We start from the raw sequence: 18219 nt of genomic DNA, 5'->3' as shown, positions 1-18219 counted from the left end.
CTGTGCCCAGGCCTTGTTCACTCTTAATCCACTAGAACATTGAATGGATAGTTTTAATTTGTAAACAGAGGAGCTTTCTCACCAGCACACCTTTCACCCATCCAAACTTCACGACACCAGCTTGATCATCTTCCTTATTTTCAGCTTGTTCATCTCCAGGTATCCCATCACCGTTAGCAACTCTGTCAGCTGAACTTGGGGTGACTGCCACATTCTGCATTTTATAGACAGCAAAAACACAGTAGTTGGTCAACGAACAAAGGGTTCCATAAAACTTTTCAAGGCAAATCAAAACAATTGAAATAAAACTTAAAATACCAAAAAAAAAAAAAAAAAAAAGAAAGAAAGAAAAATAAACCCAAACAAACTAAATATATTCTAAGCATTTTAATGAAACTTATTTTTTTTGCCCTGGAAGCTGAAAGGTTTGTTTTGTGAGTCATCTTAAAGTGTTTTTTAGGGCTGCAGGGGTGGTGGAGGAAACCTGAACTGTTCTTCCACTAGTGAGAATATTCCCTCTGGTGAAAAGTCAGATTTGAATAAGTTTAGTACATAAGAAGAACAAAAGAGAGAAGGGCTACAAGGAAGGGAGAGCCAGAGTAAATGAGGGTCTTTGGAAGTCATGTTATGACCAAAGAGAGAACCTTCCTGAGCTAAGCAGAGGATCTGCACTTCTGTCAGTAAAACTCTCTGTACTTCATTTTATTCATCTATCTATCTATCTATCTATCTATCTATCTATCTATCTATCTATCTATCTATCTCTTTCTCTCTCTCTCTCTCTCTCTATTATCTATCTATTGTCTATCTATTATCTATCATCTATCTATTATCTGTCTGTCTATCTATCTATCTATCTATCTATCTCTCTCTCTCTATTATCTATCTATTATCTATCTATCTATTATCTATCATCTATCTATTATCTGTCTATCTATCTATCTATCTATCTCTTTCTCTCTCTCTATTATCTATCTATTATCTATCTATCTATTATCTATCATCTATTATCTATCTATCTATCTATCTATCTATCTATCTATCTACCTAATTTTTTTTTTTGAGACAGAGTCTCGCTCTGTTGCCCGGGCTGGAGTGCAGTGGCCAGATCTCAGCTCACTGCAAGCTCCGCCTCCCAGGTTTAGGCCATTCTCGTGCCTCTGCCTCCCGAGTAGCTGGGACTACAGGCACCCGCCACCTCACCTGGCTAGTTTTTTGTATTTTTTAGTAGAGACGGGGTTTCACCTTGTTAGCCAGGCTGGTCTCGATCTCCTGACCTCGTGATCCGCCCATCTAGGCCTCCCAACGTGCTGGGATTACAGGCCTGAGCTACCGCGCCCGGCCTATCTTTTGTTTTTTTGAGACAGAGTCTTGCTCTGTCGCCCAGGCTGGAGTGCAGTGGCACAATCTTGGCTCACTGCAACCTGTGCCTCCCGGGTTAAGGCGATTCTTGTCTCTCAGCCTCCTGAGTAGCTGGGATTACAGGCATGCACCACCACGCCCAGCTAATCTTTTGTATTTTTAGTAGAGACAGGGTTTTGCCATGTTGCCCATGGCTGGTCTCAAACTCCTGAACTCAGGCAATCCACCAGCTTCAGCCTCCCAAAGTGCTAGGATTAGAGGTTTGAGCCACCATGGCTATCCCATTTTATTCATTTTAAATCATGATAATAAAACTTCTCTACACACCTCAGAGGATCTTTAAGAAAATTCAGTGAAAGACACATAGACCTGTTTCTTTCTTTCCTTTCTTCTTTTTTCTTTTCTCCTCTTTTCTTTTTTCTTTCTCTTTCTCTCCCCTTCCTTCCCTCCTTCCTTCCCTCCTTCCTTCCTTCCTTCCTTCCTTCCTTCCTTCCTTCCTTCCTTCCTTCCTTCCTTCCTTCCTTCCTTCCTTCCTTCCTTCCTTCCTTCTTTCCTTCCTTCCTTCCTTCCTTCCTTCCTTCTTCTTTCTTTCTTTCTTTCTTTTTGACAGAGTCTTGCTCTGTTGCCCAGGCTGGAGTGCAATGGCATGAATTTGGCTCACTGCAACCTCCACGTCCCAGATTCAAGTGATTCTCCTGCCTCAACCTCCAGAGTAGCTGGGACTACAGGTGCGCACCACCACACCCAGGTAATTTTTGTATTTTTAGTAGAGACGGGGCTTCACCATGTTGGCCAGGATGGTCTTGATCTCTTGACCTCATGACCCACCCGCCTCAGCCTCCCAAAGTGCTGAGATTACAGACATGAGCCACCACACCTGGCCAACATGTTTTCTAAGAAAACAAAACAAAAAAGTTTAAAGTATTCCACAAAAGTTTAAATGCACTGGATGACGACAAAAATGTTACCTGTAGAAGTTTCTTTGAGATTCACTTATGCCTTTGCCTGAGAATTGTTGAATGTGCTAGTATCTTATAGAAGATAAGAAGTTTCATAACTGATTACCAGTTGAGTAGAAATAAGAAGTAGGTAGTATAAATAAGGGTTTAAACTTTTAAAAGGTTTTTTCCTGTGACCTGACTTTGAAAAATACTTCCATTCTCGTAAGGATAGTATCTGAGTTCAAGAGGGGAGGAAACAGCTCCTTTTCTGTAAAATTGAGAATAGTTCTCTATCTCTAATTTCTATTTAAGATATGGGTTTGAATAATTTCAGATACACCTACTTAATTTAGCTTGTCTGGCTTTTACCTAACCCTTTGTGTAGACTATACTTCTTTGAGCTCTGAAAAAGGTTTTCTTTTCTAGGAAATATTTTGAAACCACTAGGGAAGTCTCTTAGATTGAGCCCTCAATTACCACGATTATAGAATGACTGTATCTTGTTTAAGTGGTCTAAACTGGTTTAAGCCTAGGATGATATGTTCTGATATCGCTAGTTAAGAAGTCTTAGATAAAGCCATTTTTTCTTCCTCTAAAATGGGACTGGTGTGAAATAAACATCCGTATTTATTATCAAAGATTCATTTTAGGATGATTGAAGCTCTTGCCCTTGCCATATTCAAAGGCTCTTGCTTCTTTGGGCTAAAATATAGCTTACCCATGGTAAACTGCCCTCATTTGGGCTATATACTCCAAGTGACTTTGACTTCCTGTCTTCTTCTTCCAGCCTGTTCTCCTTGTCTTTTTGTTTATTTATTTTTCCTTCCCAAGGTGAGTACATTTTCTTTGTCTTTGTAAGGATTTCTTCTCAAACTTTCTTCTTCCGTGAGACCTTGTTCATGATACTATTGTGACACTTGGATAACCAACATAATACAGTGTCTTAAGAGTCATTGTGTGACAAGTAAATCAGAGAAAGATTCAGCACTTAATTACCATTATTATAGGATGATTCTAAGTTGTGGGCTACTTTTTCTCAGTACCAACCAAAGGCTTAGCATATAGCAGGCCATCAATAAACAGTGCTGAATCAGCCAGGCACAGTGGCTCAGGCCTGTAATCCCAGCACTTTGGAAGGCTGAGGCAGGAGGATTGCTTGAGCCCAGAAGTTTGATACCAGCCTAGGCAACATGGTGAAACCCTGTCTCTACAGAAAATAGAAAAAATTAGCTGCGTGTGGTGGCATGCGCCTCTAGTCCCAGCTACTTGGGAGGCTGAGGTGGGAGGATCCCTTGAGCTGGAGAGGTCAAGGTCAAGGCTGCAGTGAACCACAAATGTGCCACTGCCTTCCAGCCTGGGTGACAGAGTGAGACCCTATCTCAAACAAACAAACAAAAACAACAATAACAAAACAATGTTGAATTCATGAGGTGGACTTGAAAGTTCGTGATCTCTACCACTTAAGAGCAGATATCCTAGTTTCTTATCCATTCTTGCCTCCTACTTCTTTTATCTTCCATCTCTATGGGATAGCTCATTTCTTATTGCTTCTTCTGGGTAGGTCACATTTAAAAGGGAAGAAGAAGAGAATGAATCCTAAGGCAGATTGTTTTATTATTTTCTGACAGTATTGGGAAAAAATGGAATAACAGAAGAGATTGAAGTTAATAATTAAAATTTAGTTTTTAATTACCTGAGGAATATGTTAATCTTAGATATCCTCAGTCCTTATTTGCACAAATAATTGAAAGCTAACATAATATATTCACACCAGTGTAAGAATAAAGACAGTCCAAAAAATTGAGGCTAACCGAGTGGGGCAGAAAACTGGTTATCTATACCAGCTACAAATGCAAACCAAGTATGTAATTCAAAATTTTCTACTTTTTAAAAAGTGAAAAGAAATTGGTGCAATAAATTGGGTTTAGATATGGACCCTTACATTTTAATGTTATATTTAATCTTTGGAGAATATCATATTTCTAATATTTGCAATATAAGTATTTGTTAGCAATAGTTGCACCCCAACTTTCTGGGAACTGAATCACAGGAGTGTTTTAGTAATGTACTTTACTTAATGGAATATCTATAAAATATTATTTCAATATATAATCAGTATAAAAATATTAGGAAATATTTTACATTCTGTTTGTAATACTAAGTCTTTGATATTCAGTGTGTATTTTCCACTGGCAGTACATCTCAATTTGGATTAGCCACGTTCCAAGTGCTCAATAGCCCCATGTGGTTAGTGGCTACCCTATTGGACAGCACAGGTCTATACAATGCAGTCAATTTCAGATGCATGAAACATTTGAGGCTGTTTTTCCAGTCCATTAAAAATTCTGTTTTTCTCTGAAAGAATTCTATACACATATGGCAGCTGAATAGGTCAAATGTAACTTTCATTCTTTCATTACTGAAATGTATAATCAGTGAGAGCAGGGAATTGAGGAATGTGTTAAAATGTCCATGAATGTTGAAGGGATTATTTGGTTAGGAGATCCATTTATTTGGCTCGATTTGAGAAAAACTTTTTAAAAAACTGTCAATATTATAGTTAATCAAGATCCCATAGCCAGACCATCAGCAGTTACTCACTTTGGGAGAGGGCAGTTTTCATTGTGTAGATTAATTGGGGATCCCAAGAGACACAGCCTTAGTCGCTTGCCTTTTTTAAAGTTGGTCTTGGGAATAAAACCCATGTTTTCTGATTAAGCTTGAAGATTTGGTCTGGGAAATTGCTCTGCTACCTGATAAACTCCAATGGTGATTGTGACCCTTAGATATGAATTGATGAGAATATCTAAGACTGTAAACAAATCTTACAAAGTAGGCTAAAGGATGAATAGGGTATTTAAAATTTCCTCTAAAATGAACATTCCTTCCTGATGGATGCCCTCTCTGGTCACAGTTTAATGGTTCTTCAATTTATCACTAGGACTTCACAATATGACGCAAGAAGAATATTCTATGAGAGGATGGCAGAGAAACCACTATATGTGCAAGTTAGTAAAGCAATCATTTTCTAAATTATTCAAAAGTGTAGTCAATGCAGGGTGTTCAACTCTCCCTTAGGTATGAATAATATGTTCAACCTGCTAGAGTTTCAAAGTTTTAAATATATTTATACCACAGAGGGGAAAAAACCCTCAAATGTATACTTCTTTTGTTGACTATTAAGGTCTGATAGTAAATTTACAAGCACAGAAGCCATTTCCATTGCTTACTCTCATGTAGGAGCCAAAAAAATCTGGCACCATAAACTAGGACACTTGGAATCTAGTTTTGGTTGTGCAATTAATTCAGGGTGCGTCCTCCTTCAAGGTGTTTAACAGTGCTTGAATACTGCCAATAGCTTTTGTGAAAATCTTATCTTGAAGTAATTTACTCTAAGGCAAAATTGTTTTTCTCTGTTTGCCATCTTACTGTTCTGACATGGCAAAGCAAACTTTGGTTTTACTCTTTAATAAATGCCTCCTTAGTAAATCAGAACAGCAGTTGTAAACTCATCTTATCATCGAAGTACTGAACATGACTTTGGGTGGAGGGTTTGTGGGGACTTGATGGCTATGAGCTGTGTAGCAAGTGGCCTGCATTCTCCTGGCTGGTTCATGTTCTTGAGGCCAAAGTCTCAAAGACTAAAAGTTTTATGATTGCTGCCTGAAACCAGTTTTTCCCTTCATACATTGAATTAATTTGTTTGTTCACACTCCCTTTACCATAAATGATGACCCATAACCTTTTATAAATGTATTCTAAATTATGTAGCTTTAGGGAATGATTATTTATTTACTAAGAGTTTTACCTGTGTGTTAAAGATTCAGGAAAAGTAAAATAAAGTATGTTTAAAAAATGAAAAGAAAGAAAGACCACTTGATAAAAGATTATCTCCACTGCAGTTTTGACAAACTAATGAATCTTCAATCACATGCAGTTTAAAGGGCAATGAGTTCTTGATAATGAAAGATTAAATTATTTTATTTAATATGTAATGTGATTTTCAGACCCCAGAAACATATCAGATACTTTTACAGCTATTATCAAAGCAGAGGAAAATAAATATATTTGTTCTTTAAGTTCCAGCTAGATACTATTTGTTACTTAAATCTTTATGGGGCAGGAAAAATAAATATATTTATTCTTTAAGTTCCAACTAGATAATATTTGCTACTTATACTTTCTTTCGAATTTAGAGCCTTTAATCTCAGGTTGACAGAATTCTTAGACCACCACCGAGAGACAGTTCCATAAATATTTACACCTAGATGATCCTCCTGTTGTTTTAAACTTTCTTTTATTATTGTCATATTCAAACATATGTAAAAGTAATGAGAATAACAAAATAAATCTCAGATACTCATTATTGAGTTTCAACAATGATCAACATATGGCGAAACTTATTCCACCTAACCTAAGCCCCTCCCACTCCTGCCACTCAATTATCTAAATGCTAATCCCAGTAAGAACCAGATGATCCCTAAGCTTCATTTCATAATGAAAAACATGTGATTCTAATCATATTTCCGTACTTTATTGATCAATATTATGTTTATGCATTTCTATCCCTTTGGGATAAAAGGCAATATTTTAAATTACGAAAATGAACGTCTTTTTTTTCTTGTTTTGAAAGTTATTACATTATGCCTATAAATCACTACCAATGGTCACAATTTGTAATCATAATGCATTTACTATAGCTGAAACCACATATCTCACACACAAATTGACTTGTGTTTTTGATAATTTAGGACAAAAGTTAGCTATGTGCAATGAACTGGCTATGAAAAAGAAAATGGAAAGGTTCTTAATATTTTCCAAGTATAAGTTTAAGGGAACTACTACTCTTCTTGCCATCTATTACTAAACTATTTATAATAAAAAATTCTTTTTGGTTTTTGTTTTTTCCCACAGATTGTTTTAACAGTGTGAGCTCCCCAGGGAACTGGCCTTGAGTACTAAGAAACTCTAACTAAAGTATCAGAATGAACTCTTAGTTGCAGAGTTTCACTCCAACAAATATTTTAGGGGTGGCTTCTGGTCACTGGTCATGAAGGCGTTTATTGCTTCAATTTTAATGTCTATTTTATTTGGCTGTTTGTTAGCTTAGCAATTATTTCTAATTTCAGATATCCCCAATTTGAATGCCAAAGTTGCAAATTTGAACTTTGAAACACTGTAGAACAGGTTATTTTCTAGAGAAAACATTTGTACATTTTTGTCCTTTTATAGAAGATAAGCATTTAATGCATTGATTTATGTGGTTTAATATTTGTTAACTTGACTACATTTCCCTTGTTCGTATCCATAACAATGTCGTTTGACTTATAAAATTCTAGAGGAGGCCGGGCCCAGTGGCTCAGGCCTGTAGTCCCAGCACTTTGGGAAGTCGAGGTGGGCGGATCACGAGGTCAGGAGATCGAGACCATCTTGGCTAACAAGGTGAAACCTGTCTCTACTAAAAATACAAAAAAAAAAAAAAAAAAAAAAATAGCCGGGCGTGGTGGCGGTGCCCATAGTCCCAGCTACTTGGGCGGCTGAGGCAGGAGAACGGCGTGAATCCGGAAGGTGGAGCTTGCAGTTTGCAGTGAGCCGAGATCGTGCTGCTGCTCTCCAGTCTGGGTGACACAGCGAGACCCCGTCTCAAAAAAAAAAAAAAAAAAAAAAAGAAAAAAAAGTTCTGGAGGAAAGAGGTCAAGTCACTTGAACTCACTTTACACAGAAACTCTTGTAAATACATGCTTAACAAATGCTTCTGATGATGACAATGAAAATGATTGAGACGTAAGTCTGTAGGACAAGCAATACGATTTTTTGTCACCGTCTCAGAAAAAAGGACTGAAACAAGGAAGAACCTCCTGCTCTGCCCATCATGACAGTGTGATTTTCTTCTTCATGCCTGAGTCCCACCATTCTCTACAGCTGTTGAACGAGTTAATGAAAAGTGCCATGGGAAAGCAGACTGAGGACGGAAAGTAGAACTGAAGGGCAAGGACTCTGGAGTCCTACAGACATGAGTTCAACTTACCAGCCATGTGACCTTGGTTTCTTGACCTTGGAAGTTCATTGACTTTTGCAAGTCTTTGTTTTCTCTTCTAAAAGATCTGTAGCATTTTATAAAACTTTCACCATCCACAAAAAAAGCAATAATAATAGTACCCCCCCTTGAGGCATTGTTGTTAAGGATTGAGTGAGAATTTTTTAAGTGCGAGCACAGTGTCTGAAACATAACAAGTTCTCCATAAAAAGTTGGTTATTACTACACTGCATTTAAAGCTAATGCTTTTATTTACAAATTGTTTGTAGTTGTTAACAGCATAATGATCCAAATATATAGTCATTCCATTGGTTTTTGTTTTGGATTAGTTTCTATAGAGTTAGCTTCTTTAAGAAAAACACTTGTCTTAATTTTATAGTATTTTATACTTTTCATAGATAGCTTATTTCAATGACACATGGCTTTGATAGAAAGTCTCTGTATTTCCTTGAATCTTTTTAAATTATATTTTTCTGAAATGCTAACAACAATGGTGGTTAGTAAGGTTGCAAAGGAGTTCCATTTTGGTTAGTCCTGTAGTAAGGAATTGTATGAAAAGTTGGCCACAGGAATTAGGCTGGATACTGAAAGCAAAAATCTCTTTACAAAGTAAAGGCACTAGATTAATCTTTGCCAGATGCCAAATAATTATTACATATGCTTTAATATGGAAAGATCTCCAGGGTATGTTTGGTAAAAACTGCAGAGTGCAGAACAATGTGGAAAATACGTTCTAGTACATGTCTGAAAATAAATGTAAAAAAGTTAGATTGATAGGAATCCAGATATTTATAGATATATGTGTATGTTTATATAAGCCTAGAACATTTCTGGAAGGATTTACAAGAAACTGTCAGTAATGATTATCCTAGAGAGAATAACTGAATATTGATGTTAGATGAGAAACATTTTATTACATATTTTTTAGTACTTGATAAATATTTTATTAGTATTTATTTTACTTTTAAAATAAAAAGCTAGTATAAAAATTACCACTATCATCAATGATCATTTATTGAATTCTTACCCATTGTAAGGGTAGACTTTATACTCATAGAAACCAATGTTCACAAGCATCTTGCAAGACAAGTAGAAGTTATGTAGCTCGTACAAGAGCTTGTACGGAGCAAGTAAAGGATAGTTGTTTCTCCTGCTCTTAAGTAGAGTTTTCAGAAATTTATAATTCATGGTCACCAGTATAGGTATTTAGCTCTTTACTAACACAGATAATAAAAATAATTTATTCAATTATGATCTCAAGTCATTGGGATTACAAATTCTGTCAATATCTATCACACCTATAGTTTCATTTAAGATAGAGCCTTAAAGTAATGTCTTTCAAACCTGTTTTTTATTTTACCTATTAGAATAATTTTGTCAATATTCTAATAATTTTTCTCACTTGGAAATTATAACCAAAATTTACACAAAATCCAATTGGTTTTCTGACTAACCATGTTCTGCCATTCAGTATGAATGTGCTATTGCTATTATAACTGTTAAAAGCATTATAAATCACAATTACAAAAAGTATTGTCTAGCTTATACCTTGTCAATTACCTTCTACTTTTAAATGATTTAAGTAAACACTATTATTTATATTTTTTGCATACAAAATCTGTGAAGGGTCTGAGTATAATCATATAATGTTTGTTCTGTTGATGATTTCTAGTTGTGATTTGAGGAACTACCATAAAAATGTCAAGGGCCACAAGGAGGTGGCAGCATAGCTACAGCACATTGCAGGTTTTCACTTCTTATATTTGAGGGGGGAAAAGTAAGGGAGTAGCTGAGTCAAATTCACTAGCAAACAATAAAGAGATAAACTGAAGAAGGCCCAGGCTGCTACACATGGAGAGGCAGGCTAGGCTGTACAATTTCAGCAACACTAGAATGGGTCTGGCTGCAGAAATGTGCACATTGTAGATTGTGTGGTTGAATCTGAATTCTACTCCCAATTTGGCTATGTGGATACTTCTTCATGATTTAATCAAGATGAAGTTTCCTAGATAACTGGGCATCAAGTCTATACAAAGAGTAGCTTATTACTATACGCGTTCAAAATGCTTATTCAGAGCTTAGGCCTAATTTTTAATATTTTAATTTGCCATTCCTTTGTGTCTAAGAAAAAAAATGCTTTAAGTCAAAGTTCAGTCTTTAGTTTCATTTTATCTCTTCAAAAGTGATGCAATATTCCAAACAGCTATTACGTTTATCTAATGCAGCTATAACATTCCTACTGTGTGGTCATTCAGATGGCTTTCTTTTTCTTTCTTTCTTTTTTTTTTTTTTTTTTTTTTTTTGAGTCAGAGTTTCACTCTCATTGCCCAGGCTGGAGTACAGTGGCATGATCTCAGCTCACCACAACCTCTGCCTCCCAGGTTCAAGCAATTCTCCTGCCTCAGCCTCCCAGGTAGCCAGGATTACAAGCATGTGCCACCATGCCTGGCTAATTTTTTTTTTTTTTTTTTTTTTTTAAGTAGAGAAGAGATTTCACCAGTTGGTTATGGCTGGTCTTGAATTTTTGACCTCAGGTAGTCCACCAGCCACAGCCTCTGAAAGTGCTGGGATTACAGGAATGAGCCACCACACCCGGTCTTTAGATGGCTTTCTAAACTCCTGATCCTTTAAAGCTTTTCTCCCTTTATTGAAAGATTTACATAAGCCATGGCTTTTGCAATTATAAATAAGCTACTTTTCTCTGTTTGGAATGTCAGTCCTAAGAACAATGTGAATTTATTCCATTTCTTTTTTAATGAAGTTAGAATTCTATTTTCTTTTGTTGTAAATTGGGGAAGTAGGTGAATGAGAATATTTAAATTGTGATACTAACTTTAAAAAAGGAGGCAGCTTTAAAAATTATCATGCGTGATGTGGTAGAGTATTGTGGCATAGAATTTCAGGTCTTTTTAAAAAAGAACTTTGATTCATTTTAATTCTTCAGAAACAATTGAAATATCTTTTTACGATGCCCTAAATTTCTTTCTGCCTTTTCCATGTCTTGGAAACTCCTGGTGGCTGCTTCTGTCAACCTTCTTTTCATTTTTCTTCTCCTTTTGCTCTCTGCCATTTTCCTTTCCTTTCCTGACACAGAAAAGGACAGTGACATCTCAGCTGGATTTCAAGAGTTCAGATTTCCTCCCTTCTCAAAAATCTTCATGGAGCTACCATGTTGTCTGAAATTGTTGCATTGCTAACTTCTTTTGATTAAAGCATCAAATATGCCAGATAAAATCTAAATCTTAGGCCTATAAGGAAACCAGCCATTTGGCAGACTGTTGCCTATTTAGTACACAGGACTAGCAAGGTTTGGTGGGGAAAGGGGATAAGGAAACAAAATTAAAAACATGAACTCCTCCTCAGGAAGTCACTCAGTCTCTGGTGGTAGGACCCAGAGTCAGGGACCATAGCAGCCAAGGCAAATACATTTTAGAGTTGGATTTTCTTGAGGAAGGAAAGGTGAGCAGAAACTAAAGAAAGATTTTCCCCTTTATTAGCATCTTTCCTAAGAGTAGTATTCCTAGACTTTCTGGAGTGGATGACCATTTAAAAAAATATTGAAGGAATGAATGGATGAATGCACACAAAAGGAACTGTTTCAATCATTTTCTTCTCTCTCCTCAAAACCTGGGCAAGAGTAAACTCATTTGAATATGTGACATCTAATCATTCTTTTTAGCAGGTAATTATATTTCATAAAGAATGATGTTTATTCCAAACTGGTCTGGAAGAGCAGGAAGATAAAGTTGATCAGTATATTTTGGAGAAAGTTATGGAAGAAGAAATCTACTAAGTTATAAGGTTGGAGGCTGGGTGTGGTGGCTCATGCCTGTAATCTCAGCACTTTGGGAGGCTGAGGTGGGCTGATCACCTGAGGTCGGGAGTTCGAGACCAGCCTGACCAACATGGAGAAACCCTGTCTCTACTAAAAATACAAAAAAATTAGCTGGGTGTGGTAGTGCATGCCTGTAATCCCAGCTACTCGGGAGGCTGAGGCAGGAGAATCGCTTGAACCTGGGAGGCGGAGGTTGCGGTGAGCCGAGATTGTACCATTGCACTCCAGACTGGGCAACAAAAGAGAAACTTTGTCTCAAAAAAAAAAAAAAAAAAAAAGATTAGAAAAAGTGCTGCGTCATACTTCTAACACACTTGGGAACCTTGGCTGTATTTCTTAAATAATGAAAAGTTTAGCCACTTCTGCTGCTTCTGTACTTAAATTTAATTTAGTTATTTTTATAAGCACATTCAGGAGCCTCAGGCAAAGTTTTAAAGAGGAAGGGATAAAATGCTGAATCTTATAAATCTCTGCCCTCTCTTTAAAGAATATAAAATTACCCCTATGCACTAAAGGCTGGCACCCACAGTATTAACTACAGCAAGCACAAATGTTTTGCTTTTTATACGATTGACATAGAGACATTAATACTGACGTGAAACCAGCTTGATATTCAGTTTGACATATTTAACCAAATGTAAATTGAGTAGGCTATCATCATAAACAAGGTACAACATATTGCCTAACGTTTAGAGTTAATTCTTTAGTTCTCTATCCTAAGTCAGAAAACATTTGTGGAGCTGGGCACAGTGGATCATGCCTGTAATCTCAGCTCTTTGGGAGGCTGAGGTGGGAGGATCCCTTGAAGTTAGGAGTTCGAGACCAGCGTGAGCAACACTGCAAGACTGTGTCTCTATAAAAAATAAAAAAGTCAGTCAGGTGTGGTGGTGCATGCCTGTAGTCCCAGCTGCTCAGGAGGTTGAGGTGGGAGGATTGCTTGAGCCCAGGAGTTCAAAGCTGCAGTGTCCACCACACTTCAGGCTGGGTAACAGAGCAAGACTTTGTCTCAAGAAAAAAAAAAAAAAAAAAAATCCAAGGAAAAAAAATCTGTGAAACAGTTTTTTGTGTATTTTCTGTTTACTGGGAACTAGAGACAGTTTTGTAAGTAAGATGGATAGTGTTTGGAATAGACCTCTCCATTTGACTGTTTCACATTCATTCATAGTGTAATGAAAGAGAAGGAAATGACCTGAAGTTATGAATAAGGGAGGACACTTGCCTGTGTCCTTCAAGCTTACCTTTGCGAGTTGCTCATGAATCTCAAGTAGGCTGGGTCGGTTGACCTTGGGTCCACTGATGCTGCCGGTGTTGCGATAGTACTCTATCTTGGGAACGGCATCCATGGTGTTGTGGCCAAAAGTTTGTAAGTAGTATGTGTTTGTGTGAGAATCATAAGCATGAAAACTGGCATCTGTTTTAGCAGTTTCTCCACTTTGGAGGAAATTGTCATAGCACTCCTGATTCCCAGGCCTAAAGCTGATTCTGAGTCTTTTCTGAGCCTCATCCCCAAAAGAGGTTTCTTCATAATGTGGTGGGTCAGTGTTGTCATTTGCCGCTGCACTGCTCTCATGGTTCTCATTTATGACATTAACTTGAAAGCGATTGGTATTACTGGGCACTGAATCCAGAAATATGTTGGAAGAGTTGTTCAGTGACATCTTCCAAAATTGATTTTTTACTGAGCTATCTACTTTATGGTTGTGTTAAAAAATCTATAGATTTCTTCATCAAAATAAACACTAATGTGTTTCCATTAGGGAGCTCCTGGCTTTTGTTCTAGACCATTCAATAAATAGATTCTTGATATATTGTCTCCTATGTAATCTTCAGGATGTTCTTCAAAGCTGTCATTGAAAAAGAAAATTAAACTTGTTTCAAGTAATACAAATATATTTAGGTAAGGGTGGGATATAAGGGAACAGTTTTATTTTACAAGACATACAATTTCAAACTCATTTCACTAAAATTTATCTGTCCAGGAACCTTAGTCATGTGAGTAATTAAATCCGATAATAAATAACTGCAAAACTGTTCCAGCAAACAGAATTGCCAATGCAGTCATTAAAATGTTACCTGTGTTTGTAGTATTTGCTTGGATGCAGTGCACTGGAGTTCACTATGACTTTAGGACAGATGCAGTTTTACCTATTGAATACAGTAAGACCTGATGAGAATGTTCTTAGCCTAAAACATCGTTCACTGACAGTACCAAATACTGAAACTGCAAAGTATTTTGATTGATAGGAATATACACTATATGACATGTAAAACGAAAGACAAAATTTCTAAAACATATATTCTTGCTAGTTTATAAAAATCTGTACATGTTCAACTAATAAATTGGTTCCAAATTTTGCTACCTATACAACAATTAAAAAATTATGTTTTAGAATATGCATTTAAAAAATACATCCCATCAAGATGATGTCTCTGTGAATTCTTGGATCTTTTACAAGATCCAAATGTTTCGTTTGCTCATACAAATGTTTGTTTTGCGAATACTAACATGAAACCTTAAAAATATGAATATAGAAATAAGTCATATATCTATAAGAAATAAGTAATATACCTTAAAAAAGTCCTCTGTTATATTTAGGTAAAATAATCATGCTCTACTGACTTATTTTAATGAAATGTCCTCAATAATTGAGAGGTTTATATTTGACTGTGAGATGAATAGACTTCACAATAATTTTCACAATTTCATAGTACTGGCCTGTCTTAAAACACTTTCTTTAGAATTATATTTCCTTATTTATATCTTAAAATTCAGCTTTTCAAGGGAAGTTCTAGAAACATGAGATAAATATAAATAAAAACTTGTCTCTCTCATGCAATTATTAAAGCTGTGTATTTGCATTAAAAAAACCCTCAACTTCATTTCTCAAGTATCCTTTCCCGGGGAAATTGTAAATGAAGCTATTATCTTTTTAGTTTTTAGAAAACACTTCTCTTCATAGTGCTTGACACCCTCACCTACTCATCAGAATCTATTTTATAACACAATATTAAGTATTATTTTTACCCTGCCCAGAAATGTTCAACTTACCACCAAGGAGCCTTCTTCCGAGGAAACGTAACCTGCTTCAGAGTCACCCAGGAATATATGGGGCACTGAGCTTTCAGCCCAGAATGTTAGGCTTCTGCTTATTGGTTAGAAACTTTCTTGAAGGAGATGACTGTGCCATGATTGGCCTGGAATAGTACTGTAAGCCCTACCAGGTCATTAGCCCTGAGGAACCTTAAGCACCACATCAACTGGTAACTAGTAGTAAACCATTAATCCTTTTAGACAGGAAGTAACATAGAGTTTCTTTAATTCATAAGGACAATTGCATTGCTTAATAGCAATTGTCCAAAAAATGTGAGCATTGCATTAGTCATTTGGGAATAGATTAATTGAGTTCCACTGTCTTATTTCAGATAAGCCCTAGTGACCTCCTGTTGTTTAGCATGTGTAACAAAATATAGTTCTCCAGAGATAATTTCTATACTCTGTAACTTAAGCAGTATCTGAAATGACTTTATCTTGCTTGTGGTAGATATTACCTTGAGTCTTTTGCATGGGAAATAAGTAGATTGGGAGTGGAATCAATGATTTATTGAAAATATTTCTATTTTGGGAAATACAGGAAAACTGTTTTTTTTTTTGTTTTTTTTGTTTTGTTTTGTTTTTGTTTTTGAGACGGAATCTCGTTCTGTTGCCCAGGTTGCGGTGCACTGATGCAATCTTGGCTCACTGCAACCTCTGCCTCCCAGGTTCAAGCGATTCTCCTGCCTCAGCCACCTGAGTAGCTGGGATTACAGGTGCCCACCAGCACGCCTGGCTAATTTTTTTGGTAATTTTGGTAGAGATGGGGTTTCACCATGTTGGCCAGGCTGGTCTCGAACTCCAGGCCTCAGGTGATCTACCTGGCTCAGCCTCCCAAAATGTCGAGATTACAGGTGTGAGCCATGGCGTCCAGCCGGGAAAACTGTTTTAAGCAGGAATCAGATTGGGGGTAAATATCCCAGTGGCACTGCTAAATGACCTGTCTCCAACTGGAAAGCCATTTTTTTGTCAAATTCAGTTTTTGAGTTTTGTTGAAGAAAAGATTTTTCTTTTTCAGATTTGCAAGTAGGTAATTATTAACACAGCAAACAATTCGTCCCTCAGGTCTGTCAATGATTTTCAATCAGGATGATTGAATGAGTCCTCTTGGTTTCTTATAAGAAACGACTCAAGTGATTTCCAGTTGTCTGAATAGCTCATTGTGGTGTAATATAGTGGCTAGGGACAAGACTCAAGTCAGAAGGCCCAACTTATGTCCTGGCCCTGCCACTTGCTGTCTGTGTGAACTCAGTCAAGTTACTCAGTCTTTCTGTGCCTTAATTTTCTCATGTGCAAATGCAGATGTGGCTAATCATTGTACCTACCTTGTTGTAGAGTTATTTTGAGGAATGAATGAGCTAGTTTGTGTATGGGGTTTAGAACAGCAACGATTTTTTTTTAGCTTTGTATAGTTTTTTATTTGCCAATTTAAAAATAATTTTCTTCTCCCTTTAAACTATTAATCTCTTGATTACCTGTTCCATTGCTCTAGACTGTTGTTAGTTAAGCAACCCTAAATTTACACCTTCAAAGGGAGGACAGGTGAAAGTTTACATCTCCAAGGCATAGAACTTAGATCTAAACACCATTATTTGCTGAAACAAAAAGGACATGAATAAAGGCCCACTCAAAACAAGATTGTCAGGAAAAGTATCCTAAACAAAGGTAAGATTTGGTGTATAAACGTTAAACCAATGTCTTTTTTTTTTTTTTAAATATACTTTAAGTTCTAGGGTACATGTGCACAATGTGCAGGTTTGTTACATAGGTATACGTGTCCCATGTTGGTGTGCTGCACCCATTAACTCGTCATTTACATTAGGTATATCTCCTAATGCTATCCCTTCCCCTCCTCCCCACCCCACAATAGGACCCGGTGTGTGATGATCCCCTTCCTGTGTTCAAGTGATCTCATTAGAACAGCAACAATTTGTACTTAGTGCTTGCTTTCACTATTTTAGCACTATTTACAATTAGCTGGAGATTTTTTCTTAGCACATTCAAGATCGTGAGGTGAATCATTAGAGATTGGGATAGATATTTTGTCTATAAAAATAAGTGTGAAGGTAAGTTAGTGAACTGATTCAGGATTATAGAAGTGTCTAGAGACACCTAAGTAAAACCGTTTAGATTCTCTTCGTCAGGTAAATGTCATGCTAATCAGTCAGGCTAATGTCATGAGGCTATATCAGAAATAAAGACAGAATTACAAGTATGTACCTCTAACTCATTCCACTCTAGAAGGCCACCAGTACAAGGCATTTATCTGTTCAACAAAGGGTTCTGATTCCTCATATAGGAAGTGTTTTGGCACAGAAATGTCCCATTTCAAATTCAGCTGGGTGGAGCTGGTTGTTTATATCAAGACAAGGGACAGCTAGGATGGGGCTGGGACCCAAAACAGGTCCTATTCACCAGACCAGGACAGAAGCCATGAGCTGACATCCTCCAACCCTTTCGGGAGCCACTTATTTACTCTGCAACCTTTTTCCTCTACCAATGACTGTGAATACCTCTGATACCAGTCAATTTCCTTTTTCTTGCTGGCTGACTGCCTCACTTCAGAGTGGTATGAATTTGTTTTAGTCTTGGTCTTACATCATCCAGACATTTTCATTCTAAGCCTTTTATCTCTTACTGTGAAATGAAAGTCTTTGTTCTCTATTAAGGGGATTCGGGCATCCTGGAACAAATGGGAGATGGTTTTGGGGGATATGGATGAAATTACACCATCCATAAAGCCAACCTTGAAAGGTGAATCCGATTTAGGCCTTTCAGAGAGGCGGGAAAGGTAACAGGAGCAAGCTATCTTGAGGTATGCTCCTCTATCTTTCTTCTGTCCTCTCTGACAAGGCTTTTGGGAAGGGGAAACTAGAGGCTGATCCAGCTGTGACACTGAACATCTGGTCCTAGAAGAATTAACATTTCATGAAATTTCCATGTTGTTTTCATA

The 18219-nt window shown here is 37.0% G+C and overlaps 1 protein-coding gene and 1 long non-coding RNA gene across 4 annotated transcripts in view; one reads left to right on the top strand and one right to left on the bottom strand.

Moving 5' to 3' along the window:
* Positions 1 to 15277, bottom strand: part of SLC12A1 (solute carrier family 12 member 1) — a 101897-nt gene extending 86620 nt beyond the window's left edge. For 2 of the 3 annotated variants that reach the window (XM_008016709.3, XM_038009960.2), the window contains exons 1-3: positions 15225 to 15277; positions 13414 to 14019; positions 83 to 214 (exon numbers count right to left, since the gene is read on the bottom strand). In XM_008016709.3, the coding sequence (XP_008014900.3) occupies positions 83 to 214; positions 13414 to 13833 (552 nt within the window). In that variant the 5' untranslated portion in view covers positions 13834 to 14019; positions 15225 to 15277. Of the gene's footprint in view, positions 1 to 82; positions 215 to 13413; positions 14020 to 14248; positions 14322 to 15224 lie in introns of those variants that run through there. The other variant, XM_073012148.1, reaches the window with a different exon arrangement.
* Positions 1 to 18219, top strand: part of LOC140710461 (uncharacterized) — a 42509-nt gene that overhangs the window by 12460 nt on the left and 11830 nt on the right. The window lies entirely within an intron of this gene.

The sequence above is a fragment of the Chlorocebus sabaeus genome, chromosome 26 (assembly GCF_047675955.1).
Source record: "Chlorocebus sabaeus isolate Y175 chromosome 26, mChlSab1.0.hap1, whole genome shotgun sequence".
NCBI classification, from domain to species: Eukaryota; Metazoa; Chordata; class Mammalia; order Primates; family Cercopithecidae; genus Chlorocebus; species Chlorocebus sabaeus.
This window is presented reverse-complemented; position numbering and strand designations above follow the sequence as displayed.